This window comes from Leucoraja erinacea, chromosome 39, assembly GCF_028641065.1.
Source record: "Leucoraja erinacea ecotype New England chromosome 39, Leri_hhj_1, whole genome shotgun sequence".
Lineage (NCBI taxonomy): Eukaryota > Metazoa > Chordata > Chondrichthyes > Rajiformes > Rajidae > Leucoraja > Leucoraja erinaceus.
The window spans coordinates 2637585-2661290 of NC_073415.1; the positions used below are offsets into that span (position 1 = coordinate 2637585).

The 23706-nt window shown below is 45.5% G+C and overlaps 1 protein-coding gene and 1 long non-coding RNA gene across 3 annotated transcripts in view; both read right to left on the bottom strand.

Annotated features, from left to right (window-relative positions):
* The window catches only part of LOC129714406 (uncharacterized), a 185077-nt gene that overhangs the window by 17319 nt on the left and 144052 nt on the right, over nt 1–23706 (bottom strand). The gene's annotated exons all lie outside the window — the stretch shown is intronic.
* The window catches only part of map2k7 (mitogen-activated protein kinase kinase 7), a 35057-nt gene that overhangs the window by 5300 nt on the left and 6051 nt on the right, over nt 1–23706 (bottom strand). Inside the window, exons 2-9 of one of the 2 annotated variants that reach the window (XM_055663985.1) lie at nt 16586–16633; nt 13486–13624; nt 12908–12974; nt 10295–10408; nt 5536–5655; nt 5025–5132; nt 2798–2977; nt 1319–1399 (exon numbers count right to left, since the gene is read on the bottom strand). In XM_055663985.1, the coding sequence (XP_055519960.1) occupies nt 1319–1399; nt 2798–2977; nt 5025–5132; nt 5536–5655; nt 10295–10408; nt 12908–12974; nt 13486–13624; nt 16586–16633 (857 nt within the window). The remainder of the gene's footprint in view (nt 1–1318; nt 1400–2797; nt 2978–5024; nt 5133–5535; nt 5656–10294; nt 10409–12907; nt 12975–13485; nt 13625–16585; nt 16634–23706) is intronic. The other variant, XM_055663986.1, reaches the window with a different exon arrangement.

The window sequence follows — 23706 nt, forward strand, 5'->3', positions numbered from 1 at the left end:
GTTTTCTCCAGGTGCTCCGGTTTCCTCCCACATCCCAAAGACGTGCGGGTTTGTTACTACAGTTACAATATCTATCTGCCAGCGCACATATTAATGCGTGCCAGACACTAAGGTCACTGAGCTTGCCAGGACACTTTTGCTAGTTAGTGCGTTGCCATATAGTCGTGTCATTTACAGTGTAATACAATGTACAGATGAGGTTGATGTAGTTTACATGGACTTCAGTAAGAGGAATATCTGTTGTTCTTCCAATCCGTCTCATCCTTATACAAAACTCAGCAATTTAATCACCTTTGCCTCATGCAGGTTTTGACCAACCTTGGGCCTCCCTCCATAGATGCTGCTTGACCCATGGAGTTCTTCCAGCTTTCTGTTATTTAATCGTCAAGGACCGTCTGTGTTCTATGTAGAATATAGTGAACGTATGGCTGAGGATAGCTTACTAGAACATAAGGTCATAAGTGATAGGAGTAGAATTAGGCCATTCAGCCCATCAAGTCTACTCCACCATTCAATCATGGCTGATCTATCTCTCCCTCCTAACCCCATTCTCCTGGCTTCTCCCCATAACCCTTGACACCTGTACTAATCAAGAATCTATCAATCTCTGCCTTAAAAATATTCACTAACTTGGCCTCTACGGCCTTCTGTGGCAAAGAGTTCCACAGATTCACCACCCTCTGGCTAAAGATGTGACTGTAGAAACAAGAAACAGCAGAAGGTACACAAAATTGCTGGAGAAACTCAGCGGGTGCAGCAGCATCTATGGAGCGAAGGAAATAGGCAACGTTTCGGGCCGAAACCCTTCTTCAGACTGATGGGGGGTGGTGGGGGGGGGGGGGGGGGAGAGAAGGAAGGGGAGGAGGAGGAGCCCGAGGGCGGGCGGATAGGAGGGTGGGAGGAGACAGCTCAAGGGTTAAGGAAGGGGAGGAGACAGTAAGGGCTAGAAACAGCAGATGCTGGTTTACACAAAATGCTGGATTAACTCAACGGGTCAGGCATCATCTCTGGAGAACGTGGATAGGTAACGTTTCGAGACCTATTCTGAAGAAGGGCCCTGACCTGGAACGTTACCTAACCATGTTCTCCAGAGATGCTGCTTGACACGCTGAGTTACTCCAGCTCGTTGTGTCTTTAGATGTGACTGTCCCTGTGCACTACAGTGAATGTACATAATACACCAGTTGTAAAAGTGTGCTACTGCACTATACTTGTGGCAAGTTTAGTTACACGGACCACAGTTTGGTTACACGGACTCCACCGGTACAAACTGAAAGAAGAGTACAAGTCCTAAACCAGCTTGCTCACGGTTCCTCACCAGTGAAATGCCCAGACTCCACACGTCCGCTCTGATGTCGTAATCAGGTTTGGTTGGATCGGGAGGATCTATCCTCTCCGGCTGCAGACAGAAAGGGATCAGAAAATACCAGATTCAGTATTTATTTCTACAAAGCAAAACTACAGATTCAGTCATTTCTCTGCAACAGTCCCACTATCCCTGGTCAATTCTTCCCTTCCCCCCCGTACTACCCCCTCCCCGGGCACTTTCCCTTGCAACCGCTTGTCGCTTTACCTCCCCCTCAACTCCATTCAAGGACCCAAGCAGTCATTCATTCCATGTGCGACGGAGGTTCACCTGCATCTCCTCCAACCTCATCTATTGCATCTGCTGCTCTAGATGTCAGCTGATCTACATTGGTGAGACCAAGCGTAGGCTTGGCGATCGTTTCGCCGAACACCTCCGCTCGGTCCGCATTAACCAACCTGATCTCCCGGTGGCTCAGCACTTCAACTCCCCCTCCCGTTCCGAATCCAACCTTTCTGTCCATGGCCAGAGTGAGCAACACTGGAAATTGGAGGAGCAGCACCTCATATTCCGCTTGGGCAGTCTGCACCCTAGCGGCATAAACATTGACTTCTCCAATTTCCGGTAGCCCTTGCTGTCTCCTCCCCTTCTCAGCTCTCCCTCAGCCCTGTGGCTCTTCCTCTTCCTTTCTCCTCTCTTCTCCCCGCCCCCCCCACCCTACATCAGTCTGAAGAAGGGTTTCAGACTGAAATGTTGCCTATTTCCTTCGCTCCATAGATGCTGCCTCACCCACCGAGTTTCCCCAGCACTTTTGTCTAGCTCCCTTCCATTGACTCTGTTTACACCTCACGCTGCCTCGGCAAGGCCAGCAGCATAATCAAGGACCAGTCACACCCTGGGTTCATGTTCAGCACAGCCGTTGTGGGCCAAAGGCCCTGTGTCTGTGCTGTACCGCTCTATATTATTTAAGCGTCACTACACCCTGAAGAAGGGTCTCGACCCGAAACGTCGCCCATTCATTTTACCGATGGATGCTGCCTGACCTGCTGCGTTACTCCAGCGTTTTGTGTCTATCTTTGGTGTAAACCAGCCTTTGCAGTTCCTTCCTGCATACTCTACCCCTCTCCACTGGTATGCATTATAATACAGCTGCTCCTTGACCTGCAATGGTGTTACAATAGACAAAAGGAGCAGGAGTAGGCCATTTGGCCCTTCGAGCCAGCGCCGCCCTTCAACGTGATCATGACTGATCGTTCCGATAAACCCACTGTAAACCAAAAACAGCGCAAGTCAAAAACGTACGTGACCGGACGTGACGTGCGGCTCGTTGCCTTTGCTGAGCGTTTGTCGATCGTAAAGTCGAAATATCGCAAGTTGAAGCATGGTAAATTGGGTAGCACCTACATGCACCAATATCTTACCCTTTGCACAGCAACAAACAGAATTATTCCTCGTGACTGTAAGCATTAATAACCAAACGCGTAGACTCACCGCCATGTATGCTGCACAGCCTGCGCTCCTCGTCTTTGCTTTCGAGTCAACCAGTCTCCCGCTAATCCCAAAATCACACAACTTGATTTGTCCCCGCTCATCCAGAAGAATGTTGGAAGGTTTGACATCTCTGTGAATGACACCATGCTTTTCCTTCAGGTAGAAGAGAGCTTTGACAATCTGTTTTTTGGGGGGGGGGATAAAGGAACATTTCTACTATTGATCCGGGACACAGTAACGACAGCGGACGGAAATATCACATCATTCTGGCACTTTTTATCTTTCCAAGTTAGACAAAAATGCTGGAGAAACTCAGTGGGTGAGGCAGCATCTATGGAGAGAAGGAATGTTTCAGGTTGAGACCCTTCTTCAGACTAAAGAAGGGTCACCTATTCCTTCTCTCCATAGATGCTGCCTCACCCATTGAGTTTCAGACTGAAGAAGGGTCTCAACCCGAAACATCGCCTATTCCTTCTCTCCATAGATGCTGCCTCACCCACTGACTTTCTCCAGCATTTTTGTCTCCCTTCGATTTTTCCAGCATCTGTAGTTCTTTCTTAAACATTTTATCTTTCCAATGTATTTTCATTTATTGCTGCCGATTGTCGCATAAACTCCCGTTAGTGAGCAGACGTTACAGATCATGGGCTTGATGTTGGAGGGGTCTTTATCAACAGATGGAGACTTGATCTTTATAAAACAAAGACAGAGTGCTGGAGTCGCTCAGCGGGACAGGCAGCATCAAAGAACACAGATGGGCAAGGATTTGTGTTTCGGCTCTATCCGCTGAGCTGCTCCAGCATTCTGTCTTCTTTTGTAAATCTGCAGCTCCTACTTTCTGACGATGTTTGAAGTTAAACAGGGCAGCATGATGGCGTAGCAGAAGGGCTATTGCTTTACAGGCCAGAGACCTGGGTTCGATCCTGACAACAGGTGCTGTCTGCACGGAGTTTGTACGTTCTCCCCATCACCTGTTTTTTCCTACATCTTTGGTTTCCTCCCACACTCCAAAGACGTACAGGTTTGTAAGTTAATTGGTTTAGTGTAAATGTAAAAACTGCCCCTAGTGTTTGTCGGGCAGTGTTAATGTGCGGACCCGGCGGGCCAAAGGGCCTGTTTCTGTGTTGTATTTCTAAATTAAATGAAACAAAAGCTAAACTTCACAAATGCTCAGTGTGGCTCGGAGTTATAGCTCATGCCCTGTGAGTAATGTGAGGAATGAACATGAGGAGCACCTTCAGCAACAGACTGGTTCCACCAAGATGCAGCACAGAACGCCACAGGAGATCCTTCAAACTGTACAACTCCTATTACAACTGGCTATCAAACTGTACAACTCCTCCCCCTTCTGTCGTGGGGTAGACAGACTCCCCTTCCCTCCCCAATTCTTTCCACTTGTCCACCACACCACCTCCAGGTCCCTCAGATCAGCCGACATGGGGTTGCTGAATATCCCGCGGTCTAGGCGTAAGCTCAGGGGCGACCGTGCCTTTGCGTTTGCAGCTCCTAGACTGTGGAACAGCATCCCCCTTCCCATCAGAACTGCCCCCTCCATCGACTCTTTTAAGTCGAGACTTAAAACTCATCTTTACTCTCAAGCCTTTCTTGACGTCCTCTTATGGAGGGCTATATGTATGTAAATCTATGAACCACTGTTGTATAACGTTAGTACCTCCACCAATGTAAAGCAACGAGAGTTGTTTTTTAAATGTGCTTGAGTTAATTTTATGTATTTTGGATCTTCTGAATGTTGGCCGTCTACTGCCATGCAATATGATCATGGCTGATCATCCACAATCAGTACCCCGTTCCTGCTTTCTCCCCAGGTCCTTTGATTCCATTGCTAAGAGCTCTATCTAACTCCCTCTTGAAAACTTCCAGTGAATTTGCCTCCACTGCCTTCTGTGGCAGAGAATTCCACAGATTCAGAACTCTGTGGGTGAAAAAGTTTTTCCTCATCTCAGTCCTAAATGGCCTACCCCGTATTCTTAAACTGTGACCTCCTGGTTCTGGACTCCCCCAACATGGGGAACATTTTTCCTGCATCTAGCCTGTCCAATCCCGTAAGAATTTTATGTTTCTATAAGATGCCCTCTCATCCTTCTAAATTCCAGTGAATACAAGCCCAGTCGATTTACAAACTGTATCTCAGAATATTGCGAATATTCTCTTTGCATGGTTTCAGGCAGTTAAGTGGTTGCTTGTTTTGTTCTCAACCCTTACTCACCGCAACGGTCATTTTGCCGAGAATCTTTTCTGGAATAGGCCCCTGAATGCGTTTCTTCAGCTTCTCAGCGCACGTGCCCATCAGTTCCATGGCAATGAACACATCTGTCTGCACATTGCAGGAAAACAACCTTGGGTCATTACACAGTCTCGAGATTAACAAGCACAGGCCAAGTCATCACAAACAGAATGTTTTAACAAGGGGCGGCACAGAGACACAGCAGTAGAGTTGCTGCCTTACAGCACAAGGTTCCATCCTGACTACGGGTTCTCTCCGTATGGAGTTTGTACGTTCTTCTCGTGAACGAGTGGATTTCCCCCCAAAGAAGCTTTGGTTTCTTCCCCCACTCCAAAGATGTGGGGGTTTGTAGATTAATTAATTGGCTTTGATAAAGATTGTAAATTGTCCCTAGTGTGTAGCATGGAGCTAGTGGGCGGGGATCGAAGTGCCTGTTTCCGCGTTGTATCTCTAAACTAAACTAAAGGAAGATACAAGGTGAGAAGCTGCTTACATTGGTGATGAAGGTGCCATAGCACTGCACGATGTAAGGACAGTCATGACTCTTCAACACCACATCCAGATCCATCAGGATTCGTTTGTTCTCTTCTTTGTTACCTGAGCGACGCATTTGCTGAAAATCACAACAACAAAAAAAACATTGTGTTACCTGTACACAATTCATGAGGACACACATATTGCGGGGTGACACGGTGGCGCAGCGGTAGAGTTGCTGCCTTGCAGCACCAGAGACTCAGGTTTGATTCTGACTATAGCTGCTGTCAGTATGGAGCTTGTACGTTCTCCCTGTGACCTGCATGGGGTTTCCCCGGTTTCCTCCCACACTACAAAGATGTACAGGTTTGTAGGTTAATTGGCTTGGTGTAATTGTAAATTGTCTCTAGTATGTGCAGGTGATTGCTTGTCAGCGTGGACTCGGAGGGCCAAAGGGCCTGTATCTCTAAAACTAAAACCAAAATAAGGGGTAAGCCATTTAGAATGGAGACGAGGAAACACTTTTTCCTCACAGAGATTTACAAGTCTGTGGAATTCTCTGCCTGTGGAGGCAGGTTCTCTGGATACTTTCAAGAGAGAGCTAGATAGGGCTCTTAAAGATAGCGGAGTCAGGAGATATGGGGAGAAGGCAGGAACGGGGTACTGATTGGGGATGATCAGCCATGATCACATTGAATGGAGGTGCAGGGCCGAATGGCCTACTGCTGCACCTATTGTCTATAAATTAAAAACTGGAAATATCTGTCAGGCAGCATCTATGGAGAGGGAAATAGGCAATGCACTAAAAGTTATTCCCTTCATCATGTATCTGTACACGGTGGATGGCTCGATTGTAATCAAATTTGGTGAATGACATTTCAACAGAAGCAAATGACTGATGATCAGTTTAAGTTCCACATCCTTGGTGCAAGCATGGGCTATACCATGCGTTTCCAGAGATGAGTTGGGAGGGACTAAACCTTGACAGCCCCACCAGTTGCATTAGGACCAGCCCATGAGATCCAAGACTAGTTGACAAACTGAATCCAAAATTAGCTTGCTTTAGTTTAGTTTATTGTCACATGTACAGTGAAAAGCTGTTGTTGCGTGCTAACCAGTCAGTGGAAGACAATACACGATTACAATCAGGCCATCCAGATACATGTTAAGTGGAATAACGTTTAGTGCAAGATAATGTTCAATAGTCTGATTAAAGATCGTCCGAGGGTCTCCAAAGAGGATAAGAAAAAGAGGTTGATAGTTGAAGGGCTGTTTTTGTGTTTGCAAGCCTGGTGTATATACTGGTGTATAGCATAGGAAGCGTTCGTGTCTAGACCCTTGCTGTTTGATATACACCATATGAATGCAGACCTATGATTAATGACCTATGGGTAGCTTGGTGGTGCAGCGGGGTGAGTTGCTGCTACAGCACTGGAGGCCCAGGTTCAAACCCGACTACGGGTGCTGTCAGTACGGATTTGTACGTGCTCTTTGTGGGTTTTCACCGAGATCTTCAGTTTCCTCCCACACTCCAAAGACGTACAGGTTTGTAGGTTAACTGGCTTGGTGTCCGTGTAAATTGTCCCCAGTGTGTGCAGGATAGAGCTAGTGCGTGGGGATCGCTTGTCGGCGCGGACTCGATGGGCCGAAGGGCCTGTTTCCGCGATGCATCTCTAAACTAGATAGATTTGTAAGTTTGCAATGACATAGAAACAGGTAATGTTACTGATAGTGAGGAGGGTAGTCTAAACTTACAGAACTGATCAGCTAATAAAATGGACTGGGTAATGGTATATGGCATTTAATCCTTGTAAGTGTGAGGGTGATGCATTTTCAGGCATCACATAGGGGCAGCCTACATATGAGATAGCAGGGTCTTGGGAAGTATTAAGCAATAAATGTTTTATGTAAGAATGCTGTTCATCGATTACAGCTCAGCATTCAACACCATTATTCCATCAAAACTGATCACCAAACTCGGTAACCTGGGCATCGACCCCTCCCTCTGCAACTGGATACTGGACTTTCTAACCAACAGACCCCAGTCTGTGAGGTTAGACAAGCACACCTCTTCAACCCTCACCCTGAACACCGGCGTTCCTCAGGGCTGTGTGCTGAGCCCCCTCCTCTACTCCCTCTTCACCTATGACTGCACACCTGTACATGGTACTAACACCATCATCAAGTATGCAAATGATACAACGGTGATTGGCCTCATCAGCAACAACAACGATGAGCTGGCCTACAGGGAGGAGGTCCAGCACTTAGCAGCATGGTGCGCTGACAACAACCTGGCCCTTAACTCCAAGAAGACCAAGGAGCTCATTGTAGACTTCAGGAAGTCCAGAGGTGGCACGCACACCCCCATCCACATTAACGGGACGGAGGTGGAACGTGTTTCTAGCTTCAGGTTCCTGGGAGTCAACATCTCCGATGACCTCTCTTGGACCCACAATACCTCTACTCTGATCAAGAAGGCTCATCAGCGTCTCTTCTTCCTGAGGAGACTGAAGAAGGTCCATCTGTCTCCTCAGATCCTGGTGAACTTCTACCGCTGCACCATCGAGAGCATCCTTACCAACTGCATCACAGTATGGTATGGCAACTGCTCTGTCTGCGACCGGAAGGCACTGCAGAGGGTGGTGAAAATTGCCCAACGCATCACCGGTTCCACGCTCCCCTCCATTGAGTCTGTCCAAAGCAAGCGCTGTCTGCGGAGGGCGCTCAGCATCGCCAAGGACTGCTCTCACCCCAACCATGGCCTGTTTACCCTCCTACCATCCGGGAGGCGCTACAGGTCTCTCCGTTGCCGAACCAGCAGGTCGAGGAACAGCTTCTTTCCGGCGGCTGTCACTCTACTAAACAACGTACCTCGGTGACTGCCAATCCCCCCCCCCCCCCCCGACACTTATTATTTATTTTTTATTCAAATCGTTTGCTATGTCGCTCTTCAAGGGAGATGCTAAATGCATTTCGTTGTCTCTGTACTGTACACTGACAATGACAATTAAAATTGAATCTGAATCTGAATCTAAAGGAATCTTGGTGCACAAGTCTAAAGGTCCCTGAAGGTGGCAGCACCAGTAAATACGATGGTGAAGAAAGCAGAAACAGGGGACTGCAGATGCTAGTTTCCACAAAAGGACACCGAGTGCTGGAGTAACTCAGCGGGCTAGGCAGCATCTCTGGAGAACACAGAGAGATGATCTTTCGGGTTGTGACCTTGAAAATAGACAATAGACAATAGGTACAGGAGTAGGCCATTCGGCCCTTCGAGCCTGCACTGCCATTCAATGTGATCGTGGCTGATCATCCCCAATCAATAACCCGTGCCCGCCTCCGATGTCACGGGGAGAACGTCCAAACTCCGTACAGACAAGCACCCGTAGTCAGAATCGAACCCAGGGCTGGCACTGGAAGGCATCAACTCTACTGCTGCACCGCCTCTTACAATCTATGTTCACATTTCCCGCCAGTCTCATTCTATCTTGTTTTTCTCTGTCAGTGTCTTGGTCCTTTGTGTGTTTGAAGATGTATCCAATCCTCAGGCCTACTGCTATTTCTGGCAACCACATGAGCTGTTCTCTTGAATTGCACAGTCTTTCATTTCTCGTCAGCTGCTGCTGAATTACTTTCTCTATGCCTTAAAGAGAATTTTTTTTTTTTGCAATGCATTTATTATTTCTGTAAATGCTAACCATTCATATTTATCAACGAGTTCTTCCAATCCACCTCAGCCAGTTTTTCCCTCATACTGTCATGATTTCCTTTACTGCGATTGAAGAGCCAGGTTTCACAGTGACCCTCCTTCACCACCAAACTCAATGATAAATTCTATCATCTTCGTATCCAGGGCCTTTAATTTTCTGTGTAGGAACTGCAGATGCTGGTTTGCACCAAAGATAGACACAAAAAGCTGGAGTAACTCAGCGGGACAGGCAGCATCTCTGGAGAGAAGGAATGGGTGACGTTTCGGGTCAAGACCCTCCTTCGGACTCTAATTTTCTAACATAAATTTTATTCTTGTTCAGATACAGGGCCTTTAATTTTGTCAATGCAGCATTGTCCTGTAGTTTGATTCCCTCTGCTGCTTAATGTTCTTTTAGCTGCCTAATTGTTTACCTTGCTAATTCGTGAACTTCCCAGTCTCTCTTTGATCCTTCCTGAATTCCCTTCAAACTGCTTCCTTCTTCCCCCAATCTCATTCAATCTCAACCACCCGGGGCGTAGTGGTAGAGTTGCTGCCTTACAGTGGTAGAGTCGCTGCCTGACAGCATCAGAGTCCCGGGTTCAATCCTGACTACGGGGTGCTGTCTGTATGGAGTTTGCACGTTCTCCCAGCGACCTGCGTGAGTTTTCTCCGGGTGCTCCGGTTTCCTCCCACGCTCCAAAGACGTGCAGGTTTGTAGGTTAATTGGCTTTGGGTATAATTGTAAACTGTGTATAGGATAGTGGTAGTGTGCGGGAATGGCTGGTCGGCCCGTGCTCGATGGGCCGAAGGGCCTGCTTCCGCACTATAACTCCAAACTAAACACCCCAGTAAAATCCAGGTGCAGAACAACAAGTCTGCTCTAGAAGAACATTCAATGATTTGTATGGTTCAAGTTTATCTGGAGTTACATTTGCACTCAGCCATCAATGAACAGCTTTTCTGATTTAAAAAAACACTTCATAAGATATTTTTCTCCACTTGTATTAGTATTATAAATAAGAAACAAGACGTGCGATCATCTCCCCTCCCCCTTCCACTTCCATCTGATTACGTGTGCCTTACTTACCTTCACTGCTATTATGTGTCCTGATTTCTTGAACCTCATTTTCCACACCTGCCCGCACGTACCGCTGCCAATCTCGCCCAGATTTTCCAGGTCACTGATCTCAGCCTGATATCGCTGACACAAACATACAAAGAAGCAGCGGTCAGGAACGGTCATTATGAACTCAGACCTGCAACATTTGATGTTAGATTTAGTCTGTTTGAACTGTTTTGACTATTTTACTGTTGTAATGTTCATTTTTACAAACCATGTTCTCGGGGTATCTAAATCTAAATCTAAATTTTATTAGTTATTTAAGTTATGACATCGGATGGAAGCTGCAAACCAAATCTTGCTGCGCTTATGTGCAATGACAATAAAATATATTATTATTAATATTATTATTAGATGTCTCGTACACAGTCATAGAGCCACACGGCATGACACTGGCCCTTCGGCCCACAGAGACCGCACGGACCACCAACAGGCAATGTGGAAACTGCCAGCGTATGTCCTGTACATCACATTCAATCCAACCTCATAAATTACTGCCCTATCAGCAGTGAAGGATGGCTTTCAAGTAGTATTCTGCCCTACTTTGACAAAAGGAAGCAACTGACAATTTTGTCAATATTCAGTTATTGCTTGTTTTCGGGTATTTGAGATTTGCTCTACACAATGGTGAGCAAAATAAGTCCTTCTCTGAGTACAATTTGAAAACGTTGACACCAGAGAAGCAAGAAATTCCATCACAGAGAGCTGAAAGAAATACACATTTTCCTCATTTACAAGAAAACGCCTTTCTGTCAGTTGCTTCCTTTTGTCGAAGTACGGCAGTGAACTATGAACTTGTCACTTATCTCAGGGTTCAGCCAGGATTCTTAGCTCTAGACTTTATAACAGTTTTGCAAAGAGCTGAGATGAAAGTGACTGCCCTTGACATCAAGGAAGCACTTGATCAAGTCTGGCATGAGCAGCACTGACGTTTATAGGTATCAGAGGGAAAATACTTCCTATAGTTGGGGTCACCACTCAGTCGAATGCAGGACTAGCAGTACAAGTTAACATAAAGTTAAAAAAGTTAGGTTGTGGATTATTTTAAGGATTACAAGGAATACAGGTGTCAGGGGTAATGCGGCGAAGGCAGGAGAATGGGGTTGAGAGGGAGAGAGAGATCAGCCATAGTTGAATGGCGGAGTAGACTTGATGGGCCGAGTGGCCTAATTCTAATCCTATCACTTATGAACATTAATTATTTGGCTGGAATATAGCTAGGCAGGTTGGGGCATTTATGTGCTGCAATGGCAACTTGAATTTCACTACACCAATTGGTGTATGTGACAAGAAAATGAACCTTTGAACCTTTAATTAGGAATTCTACAGAGGCGCCGAGAAGGTTGTATAACCTTTGGTGCCAGTGAAAGCTGAAAATCTGGTCACAAAGTTTGAATTCTGTGAGACGGTTAGAAATCCAAAATGGCGGTGCCCAGCGGATACGTCGGGTGAGTTCCAGCAAAGCGGGGAAAGGTTCAGTGTGTACATCGAACGCTTATAGATGGGTTTTTTTTAATTGATTTTTTAAAATATTTTTATTTATTAGTACAGTAATTTACAATAGTACAATCCAGATATATTACATTTATTGTACCCCTTCATTTTTTTAAGCTTTATGGAAAGATATAGATAAAGAAAAAGTAGAGAAAGTGAGAGATAGAAAGTTGTGTTTGTGTAAAAGAGTGATCAATGCGAAAAAGAAACTGAGACCCATTGGTTAGAGAAAAGAATTAAGAAATAGACCCTAGAAAAGAAAGGAAGAAAAAGGAAACCCCCCCCCCCCAAAAAAAACCCAAAGCTCTATTAAAACCGTGCAAAAGGGATATACCAACTTCATATTTTTCCTCCCTCTTTAACAGATCCTGACACCATTTATTTTTTGAAGTAGTGATGCACCTAATTCTTGTATAAGAGATGTTTTTTGCAGCGAATAACATCACTGAAGTAGAAACTTCTGGTGCCAAATCAAGGCGTTTGATTTCCTTCAGTGATAGTGTACAGAACAAGAAAAACGCACCTTGCAGAAGGTGTATGCTGTTCAGCGGGGAATGTCAGGCGCTACACATTCACGTCAAGGATGCTTGTGATATATACGACTCACCTTCAAACCTGCCGAGGCTGGCGGCCAACTTCAAACCTCACGGAAGTAACTCTTACTGGGTGAGGGATGAGGACACTGAACCGGTAGTTGGAACCAAGACGATAATCTAACTCGATGGCAAAGTATTCTTGAGGAGCTGAATGATCTACAGCTGTCCCTACGTTCCTCATAGTTTTCCACAACTGGGGCTTTTCTAACAGTATGCAGGTGCTGGTTTAAACCGAAGACGGACACAAAGTGCTGGAGTAACTCAGCGGGTCAGGCAGCATCTCCGGAGAATAAGGATGTGTGACGTTTTAGGACAGGACCAACGTTCACCTCTGAAGGTTCCCGACCAGAAACGTCACCCATTCCTTTTCTCCAGAGGTGCTGCCTGACCCGCTAAGTTACTCCAGCACTTTGCGTCTGGCTTTCGCAGTTCCGACAAGCTTCAACCAAGAGGTCGATGAAGCATAAGGAGCAACTATCATATCTCTTACCTGCCCTCCTATTGTCAGGTACCCAGTTTGTTTCATAATCTCTTGCAGCTTCTGCTCAATCTCCATGCTGTAAAAATAAACACACCGATGGTTATGGCAGACCTCCAACAAGTCATGAAATTAGAACGAAAGCCAAGAGCTTTTTGCCCAGAAAGCCCAAAATAATCCATTCCTCCGAACATAAACCTCATTGTCTCATTGATAGAAACAAAGAAAAATAGGTGCAGGAGTAGGCCATTCGGCCCCTCGAGCCAGCACCGCCATTCAATATGATCATGGCTGATCATCCAAAATCAGTATCTCGTTCCTGCTTTTACCCCATATTACTTGATTCCTTTAGCCCTAAGAGCTAAATCGAACTTTCTCTTATCTGTTAGAATGTCTTGCCACGCTAGCTTGTGAGACATTCTAACAATCACTGCACTACATATTCCTTATGTCATTCAGTTGTTCTGCTATTACACATTAATATTTCCGTACTACTTCGGATTACACTACAATCATGAGTCAAGAGAGCCATAACCAGCATCTGCAGTTCTTTCTTACACACTCACGTATAAGGTGTAGCCTTTTCTTACCTTTCCATGCTCTTCTGCAGCAGCGGTTGTGGGAGGCTGAGCATGTGCCGAGGACGTGAAGGAGGCGGGGGATGCTGTGGCGAGGTTTCTGATGAAGATGATCGGCTGCCAGCATCATTTGCTAATGGAAGCTGAAGAGCTGAAAACAAGGAAAGGCCGCTATTACATTGAACACAAACACTTTCCCAATACAAACCCTGCTGACTGTGAAACCCCTACTGCCGAGTCACCTCCGTGGCCCTACCTGGCTGGTGGACAACAACCCTAGCTACCCAGGATTTTAGCACAAGCAACCATAGCTAGTGATTAAAAGGCAAGAGTCAGGACCTGCACCAACAGCATAGGGAACAAAAGCCGGTGAGCAGAGACATTATTAATGGAGAGAAAGGGGTGAAGAAACAGAACAGAAAATTGGGATATTCTCACAATAAACGTGGCTATTTGGAAGAAGCAGCCGATAGAAACAAAGAACTGCAGATGCTGGTTTACAAAAAAGACGCAAAGTGCTGGAGTATCTCTCAGGGCAGCATGGTCAGGAGGTCCTGGGCTCAATAATGGGGGATCACAAAACGGCACAGTGGCGCAGCGGTAGAGTTGCTGCCTCACAGCGCCAGGGACCCGGGATCCATCCTAACCACGGGCGCTGTCTGTACAGAGTTTGTGCGTTCTCCCTGTGACCTCTCCAATTTCTGTGAATTCATAGAAACATAGATAGAAACATAGAAATTAGGTGCAGGAGTAGGCCATGCGGCCCTTCGAGCCTGCACCGCCATTCAATATGATCATGGCTGATCATCCGACTCAGTATCCCGTACCTGCCTTCTCTCCATACCCCCTGATCCCCTTAGCCACAAGGGCCACATCTAACTCCCTCTTAAATATAGCCAATGAACTGGCCTCAACTACCCTCTGTGGAATTGTTCTCCAATTTCCAGTAGCCCTTGCTGTCTCCTCCCCTTCTCAGCTCTCCCTCAGCCTCCTCCTCTTCCTTCTTCCTTTCTTCTCCCCGCCCCCAGTCTGAAGAAAGGTTTCGGCCCGAAACGTTGGCTATTTCCTTAGCTCCATAGATGCTGCTGCACCCGCTGAGTTTCTCCAGCACTTTTGTCTACCTCCCTGTGACCTGCGCGGGTTTTCTCCGGGATCTCCGGTTTCCTCCCACACTCCAAAGACGTACAGGTTTGTAGGTTAATTTTAATTGTCCCTCATGTGTGTGTAGGATAGTGTTAGTGTGCGGGAAACGCTGGTCGGTGCAGACTCGTTGGGCCAGAGGGCCTGTTTCCACGTTTTATCTCCGAACTCTAAACTAAACATTGAACAGTGAGAGAGGAAGGAAGCCCATGGCATCAAATAATGAAGTAAATAGGTCAAGATCGTGACATTTGAAGCATCCACATCTAATATTACTGATGTGTGAAAATATTAGACTCCACAAACTCATTTGATTATTTTTGCATCTGCAAACCATTTTCTATAGGGGGCCCTTTTCTCAGTCCCCCTCCCCAAGGCACAAGCACATTTTGGAAATTTGAACAGATTCACGGATATTCATGAGCGTTATAATGCTTGGGATGGGGGTGACCAGAGCAGTAGGGGAAATGATATCACAAAGTCTTGCAGGTTTATAACTTCACAATATACACACACACACATACAAACCAGGATAGGTCTTCACCAACATCCTTTGTAATGTAAATGCTGAAAAGAAAATTGTTCTGAATGTGAATAAATCCGCACAAATTTATGATTTATTTTCTATTTTCTAGTGCTCGTCAACATGACTGGGGACCGCACAGGCAAAATTCATAAATAGCTTTTGATTCAGTGGAGGAGGCTGAGAGAGTTTTGTAGTTTAAAGAGATGGCAGCTGCGCAGGGGATGGTCCAAGATTCTCATGGAAATATTACTGAAGGAACACCCTTCTTCTGCACCCTGAGTCTTAAGGTCATAAGTGATAGGAGCAGAATTAGGCCATTTGGCCCATCAAGTCTACTCTGCCATTCCATCATGGCTGATCTATCTCTCCCTCCTAACCCCATCCTCCTGCCTTCTCCCCATAACCCCTGACGCCCGTACTAATCAAGAATATATCTATCTATGCATTAAAAAGATCCATTTAGTGGGCCTCCACAACCTTCTGTGGCAAAGAATTCCAGATTCACCACCCTCTGACTAAAGACATTGCAACACGCACACACACACACACACACACACACACACACACGCACACGCACACACGCTTTGGAGTACCAGCCCAGATTTCTCTGCTCATATCTACGCAGCTGAATAAACCCACAGTCGTGTGACTCAAAGATGCTGCAGCTGAGTCACGGCTTATGCCGATGCAGGAAGTCCATCTAAATATAGACTGTTTTTCACAGGGAAAGGGGGCAGGCTACGTTGATAACCAATGCATGATACAGAAATATTAAGGTGACTTTATGTAGAAATATGTGGGAGAAAATGATAATAAGGTAAACATGGTTGAGAAAGTGTGGCACTCCACTGATGCATACTTTCCACTGCATATCCCTCAAGACATTGCGCCTAGAAAATAGAACGTACATTCATAAATTTGGACACAAACATTTCTTTGCATTGTGATTACGGAGGTATAACAGTGCCATTCTATCTCTGTCATGCTTACAGGATAAATTCCAGGACTGCATGCCGTGGTCATGCACAAAAGCAGCCATTTCAATAAGAACTACAAGTTACATGCATCAGCCGCAGGGATCGGACTCCCAGTGTCTGCTTAAGTGGTGAGTTACAAAGGGGAAAAAAAAACCGGAGAGAGTCATGAGTAAAAGGTTCGGGTGAACTGGAAGGCAAAGAGTTACGACAGCGAAAAGAGGCAAAAGGAAGCACTGAGCAGAAGGAAAACAAGAGAGGTGGCAAAAAAAACAAAACAAAAAACAAACAGATGTGAAGATGAAAACAAAAAATGGAAGAACACATGTTGGAAAAGTTGCAGGGAGAAGAAAGAATTTAAGAGCAGCAGGGAAAGCACAACGACATGGAGACCAGGAATATAGATCAGCAAGTGGCAAGAAGGAGGAGAGGAAGTTAGGTAGGTGCATATGATAAATAAGAGATTTGGTACCTGCTCGTTGGGACGGGGCAGGAGCAGGACTTAGAGTGATCACTATAACTGGATCAGGAAAAGGAAAAGCGGATAAATCATAATGTATCAAAAACTCTGGCATAAAACACAAAACCATTATAAAACGGGTAAATTAAAGTTGTACAGGAATGAATTCAACAAAGAAACACAAGAACAGAGTGACGGCAGAAGGTGATGGGGTGGATTCGCAGCACTGACGTACAGTACGTCCCCGAGCAAAACTGCATTGCATTTCATAGCAGGACTCTGGTACAGTGTGGGCTCCCCATTGTGGGGAGATCAGGTCCCAGTACCCAAACACCACATGAATGAACAACCTGCTCAACCCAACATGCTAAAGATCTACAAACAAGATACCGTATCTCAAGGCTAATGCTCAGATTCTGAAAAGCAATCCCAGAACTGCTGCTCAATTGTGTTAACTATAAAATATCAGGCATTTTAAATACAATACACCCATTTCTTTAATTAACTTAGTATTTTCTCTTCATTTTGTTAAGATTAAGCACAAAACATTCATCCAGATGCTTATTTATTGTGGTAGAAAGAACTGCAGATGCTGGTAAAATCGAAGGTAGACACAAAATGCTGGAGTAACTCAGCGGGTTAGGCAGCATCTCTGGAGAGAAGGAATGGGTGACGTTTCGGGTCGAGACCTTCTTCAGACCGAATCTCGACCCGAAACATCACCCATTCCTTCTCTCCAGAGATGCTGCCTAACCCGCTGAGTTACTCCAGCATTTTATGCTTATTTATTGTGCTGGTTTAGAACTTGAAGCAAGTCAGAATTAAATATCACATGATTTCTTTAAAACCGTATTACTTCATTGAGTACAAATGGGGGTAGATCGCAAATTGGGCCAGACATTTATTGATAATCAAGGACAAGTCGCACCCTGGCCACTCCCTCTTCTCCATTCCACCTCTTGGGGTCCTTCCATTCATAGAAACATAGAAAATAGGTACAGGATTAGGCCATTCGGCCCTTCGAGCCTGCTCCACCATTCAATATGATCATGGCTGATCATCCAACTCAGTATCCTGTACCTGCCTTCTCTCCATACCCCCTGATCCCTTTAGCCACTAGGGCCACATCCAACTCCCTTTTAAATATAGCCAATGAACTGGCCTCAACTACCTTCTGTGGCAGAGAATTCCACAGATTCACCACTCTCTGTGTGTGAGTCATTATATACTTCTCTCCACCGTTTAATCTCTCTACTTTATTCCCACTGTTAAAAAATCCATCTCATATTCCCAGATTCAACCACTCATCTACACACAAGGGGCAATTTGCAATAGCCAGTTAACCACTAACCCTCATGGGATGCAATAGGAAACCAGAGCACCCGAGGAAACCCACACCATCGAAGGAAGAATATGTAAACCTCATACAGACACCACCTGGTCAGGATTTAACCTGGAGTCGCAGTACCAGTAAATGTCAAGTCAAGTCACATTTATTTATATAGCACATTTAAAAAGCAACTCTCGTTGGCCAAAGTGCTTTACATTTGTTATAAGAATAGTCTAAACAAACAAACTACATACATATATACATATAACCCTCGCTCAGTGGACGTCAGGAAAGGCTTGGGAGTATAGATAAGATTTTAGTCTCGACTTAAAATAGTCGATGGAGGGGGCAGTTCAGATGGGAAGGGGGATGCTGTTCCACAGTCTAGGAGCTGCAACCGCAAAAGCACGGTCGCCCCTGAGCTTATGCCTAGACCGCGGGATATTCAGCAGCCCCAAGTCGGCCGATCTGAGGGACCTGGAGGTGGAGTGGTGGGTGGGAAGACGTTTAATGTAGGAGGGGGCAAGCCCATTGAGGGCTTTGTAGACACAGAGAATGTGCTACAGTGCTGCCCCCAATTGAGGTTGCCATGCACAACATTTTAAAGGCAAAAGTGAGTTGTGCCCAAGGTTCAACCTGCTTCATCAATGTCCATTTGTAACTCCCCAAGTAATGTGGGAACCAGCACCTGAATGCTGCAATACCTCCACTACGCCAATGTCCATCTGAACCTTCTCTATCTACTTCGCTGCCCAAAAGGCAAAGATCCAATGACCTGAAACATTAACTCTGTTTCTCTCTCCACAGATGCTGCCTGACCTGCAGACTATTTCATGCATTTTCCATTTTTATTTCAGATGGGCGGCAAGTGGTGCAGCGGTAGAGTTTCTGCTTCACAGGACCAGAGACCCAGGTTCGATCCTAACTACGGGTGCTGTCGGTACGGAGTTTGTACGTTCTCTTTGTGACCACGTGGGTTTCCTCCAAAATCTTCGGTTTCCTCACACTCTCCAAAGACGTACAGGTTTATAGGTTAATTGCCTTGGTGTAAATGTAAATTGTCCTAGTGTGTCTAGGATAGTATTAGTGTGCGGGGATCGCTGGTCGGTGCGGACTCGAAGGGCCTGTTTCCGCGCTGTATCTCTGAACTAAAACTAAATTAAATTTCCAACATCTGCAGTTTTTTTTGCATTTAGAAATTCAAGAGCAGATTTAATTAAGAATTAAATTAATAAACAGAAATCAGAGTAAACCCAGGATTATTGGTAATTGGCAAAGAGCCAGAGTTGTGATTGAGAGAATTAATTTATGCATTAAATGATGAGGGGAAAGCACTACCTGAAAGAGAGAAGAAATCTTTTTTTGACCAGTACATCTTAAATCGTTTCAAAAGGAGAAACATTTGGAGAGATGCAGACTCCTCAAATCGTTAAATCTTCAACCTGAACCATCAACTGTTTTTCTTTCCACAGACAAGGCCGGGCCTGCTGAGTGTTTCCAGTATTTTCTGCTTTTATTGTTCTCAAATCAATAAGCTGCTTGATTCCAGAGACAGCATGCAAGCCAAGTCAATAGGCACTACAAATCACACTTAACTTGATCACACCACTCCTTGAATAACAGGGGAAAATAAACATTGTGACTTTTCCCCTGAGGCTAACTGCAAACGCTGACTTCCAAAGATCCAAGATAGACCACTCCTAAATGCAATGGGCTGACGTGTAGTACGCAACGGAGCGGAACGTGGGCTTTTTTTTCATCCATTTCAGTAACCCGACCCGACTCGCAGAGTAATCAACGTTGCGGGGGAACAGTTTGTGTTAATAAATTATAATTCTGAAAATGTGGAGAAGATTTTTACCAAAGAACTTTTATTTTTACGAGGATGTTTCCGTAACCGGCTTCCGTCTCCGCAATAGTATCTTTGCTCCGCTACGGGATCTTTGGTGCAGAGACGGAAGCCGGTTACAGAAATGGGGCCGGAAATTACCCATGAATCTGCCCATGACCGTACTACGTCTTTTTTGTCGAGTGATCCATCTTGCTCGCCATAGGATCTTTGCTGACTTCTGCTCTGGATCATGGACTTTTTTTTTTTGCATCTGATTGTTCAGCGAAGGCTTTTCCCTCTTTCTGGATCAACAATGACACCAGAGAGTAATGACTATGACACTTTTTAAGAAACTGAACAAATCTCAACAAAACCAACCAGCTGTTTCCATAGCCCGGGCCTAAATTCTCCATTCACCTCATGCTGTGTCCTTGTAAAAAGAATCATCTGTACCATCAAGCAAAACTAAAATAATCCAGAATTGCAACGTTTGCAGTAAAACAGTAAATATTTAGTTGGTCAGGTAGCATCAGTTGAGAAGGATAAACGGAGTGAGCATCTCGGGTCTAGACACAAGGAACTGCAGATGCTAGGATCTTGCATAAAACATAAAGTGCTGGAATAACTCAGCGAGTCAGGCAGCATCTCTGGAGGACATGGATGGGCGATGTTTTGTGTTGGGACCCTTCTTGTCTGTCTGAAGGGTTCCAATCTGAAACGTCATCGATCCATGTCCTCCAGAGATATACTGTCTGACTCACAGCGTTATTCCAGCACTTTGCATTCCGAGCATCTATGGAGATCGATCTGAAATATTTCCCTATTGATTTTGCCTGACCTTATGGACATTTCCAGAACTTCACCACAATGTTTATGACCCTCACTGCAACGTGCATTAATATTTGATGATCGTTAGAAACAAAATTGGATATCGCTTCCTCCTCCTGGTCATCCTGTGGAATGAAACAGCTGATTCTCACTGTAACATTGTTTGAATGCATAGTTCCTTGAAAGTGGCAAGTCAGGTAGACAAGGGTGGTGCTTGCTTCATAGTGAATGGTAGATAAGACACAAACAGCTGGAGTAACTCAGCGGGACAGGCAGCATCTCTGGAGAGAAGGAATGGGTGACGTTTTGGGTCAAGAAGGGTCTCGACCCGAAACATCACCCATTCCTTCTCTCCAGAGATGCTGCCTGTCCCGCTGAGTTACTCCAGTTTTTTGTGTCTATCTCCGGTTTAAACCAGCATCTGTAGTTTCTTCTTACTCATTGGGAATTATATTGAGCACAACTTTTGGTGACATTTGGAGCACTGGGATGGGTGTCATTGTCATAAAGGCTGCAGAGGAGATCCATCCGAATGTTACCTGGACCCACAGGTTTGGGTAAAGGGGAGTTGGATAAGGTAGGACATTTGGAGCGTACATAGTAGGCTGAGGAGTTACCTTACTGAGGGGTACAAGATCATGAGGAACACGCATACAGTGAACAGTTTCTTCCCCGTTGTTATCAGGCAACTGAACCATCCTACTGCAACCAGAGAGCGCTCCTGACTCCGATCTATCTAGCTCATCGGTGACCCTCGGACTATCTTTCATCGAACTTTACTAGCTTTGCCTGGCACTAAACGTAAATTCCATCCTCATGTAACTGTACACTGTGAATGGCTCGATTGTAATTGTGTATTGTCTTCCCGCTGGCTGGTTAGCACGCCACGGTTTGTTTTAATGTTCTCTGGTTTGTTTTATGTGGGGGAGGGGGAAACTTTTTTTTCCTCTTACCCTGCCGGAGATACGATTACTTTCCGGGTCATATCTCTGGTTGCTCTGCAACCTAACATCTTGGAGCTGGAGGCCCCCTCGGGACTGACTTTGAGCCCCACCACGGGGCGTGGACTTACAATTGGAGCCGATCCCTTGCCTGGGATCAATGTTCCAATCACGGCCTGTGGATTTTACCATATAGAGCTTGCAGTCTCGGGAAAGACCCTGGATGTCGGGAGCTCCAACGTCGCACAAGGTTTGACCAGCCCTGACCGATCGCTCGGCACGGGGGAGCTGAGATTCTTCCCCCCCCCCCCCCACCCCCCCACTCCCCCGAAGCAGAAATGGTCACCCCAACGCAGAGGGCCGGAAAGCCGCCGGCTACGGGTCAAGATCATCCCGTCAACGGAAGGCTCGAGGCCCCTGACCGCGACAAAGACAAAGAAGGGAAGAGATTAAACTTTTTTTCGCCTTCTATCACAGTGAGGAATGTGAGGAGTAACTGTGGTGGATGTTCATGTTAAAATGTATTTTGTGTGTCTTGTTGCTTTTTACTTGTATGACTGTATGGCAAATGAAATCCCTTGTATGTTGCAAAACATACTTGGCTAATAAAGTATTATTGTATTGTATTGTACACGTGACAATAAACTAAACTGAACTGAAACTGATACTACCCAGGGGAGAGCATTCAAAAACTAGAGGAAGTAGGCTTAAGATGAGAGGCGAGAGATGTAAGTGGGATCTCAGGGGCATCTTTTTCACATGGATGCCTGCTGAGTGTTTCCAGTATTTTCTGCTTTTAATGTTGTCAAATCAAAATGCTGCTTGATTTCAGAAACAGCATGCAAGCCAAGTAGTAGGCACAACAAATCACATTTAACTTGATCGCACCGCCTTGAAATACATGGGGAAAATAAACATTGTGACTTTCCCTGGAATGAGCGGCCAGAGATAGGAGTATCTGCTATAGAAGCAGATATGATTATGACATTTGGACAGATATATAAATAGGAGGAGTTGAGAGGACAATAGGACAAATGCAGGTAAATGGGTAAGAAATAAGGAACTGCACTCTCCAGAGGTGCTGCCTGTCTCACTGAGTTACTCCAGCATTTTGTGTCTATTGCAGATAAATGGGACTAGCCCACTGGACACAGTGGGTGATATTCTCAAAGGTCAGTTTGAAGTTAATGGAGCTTGGTTTACACGCTCCTTGGAAACTTATTGGAGCCTGTTCCAATGCTCTTTTTAAGTTCACCTGGACAATGACTAACATCAAAGGCAATGTTCATACAAATGGAGACACAACAGACCACTGATGCCGGAATCAAGAGCAAAAGACAAAACTACAGGGGAGCTCAGCAGGTCAGGCAGCATCTGTGGAGTGAAACGGACTGGCATGAAAGTTTTAGGTCTGAACAGTTTAGTTTTGTTTAGTTTAGAGATACAGCGCGGGAACAGGCCCTTTGGCCCACCGGGTCCGCGCCGACCAGCGATCCCCGCACACTAACACTATCCTACACGCCCTAGGGACAATTTCTACATTTACCAAGCCAATTAACCTACAAAACCTGTCCACCTTTGGAGTGTGGGAGGAAACCAAAGATCTGGGAGGAAAACCCACGCAGGTCACGGGGAGAACGTACAATCTCCATACAGACAGCACCCGTAGTCGGGATCGAACCAGGGTCTCCAGCGCTGCATTCACTGTAAGGCAGCAACTCTACCGCTGCGTCACCATCACTGTTCTTACAATTGATGGGTAGGTGTGAGTTAGCTGAGAGAAAGTGAGGAGGGAAAGGGGTGGAACAAGAGCTGGACCCAGGTAACAAAGCACAATCTGTCCATTTACCTCTATGGATGCTGCCTGACCCACTGATTTACTCCAGCAGTTTCTTTTTTTGCCCAGTTTGTTCATATACATTTTTTTGGGGAAAGAAGAATAATGTATTAGTGGGCATAACAAAGTTTGAGCACCACAGCCATCTCCTCACAGAGGATGGAGGTTATCTGGAAAACGCTGCCACAGTTGGTGCGAAAGGTAGATACAATTACAATATTAGAATCATTTGGACGGGGACAAGATGACGGATATGGGCCGAATGCAAGCACATGAGAAGTAGACAGACTTCAATCACAATGGGCAAGGTAGGCAAACAGGAAGCATTTCTCTGATGTACAATTTTTTGATTCTGTAATCATAACC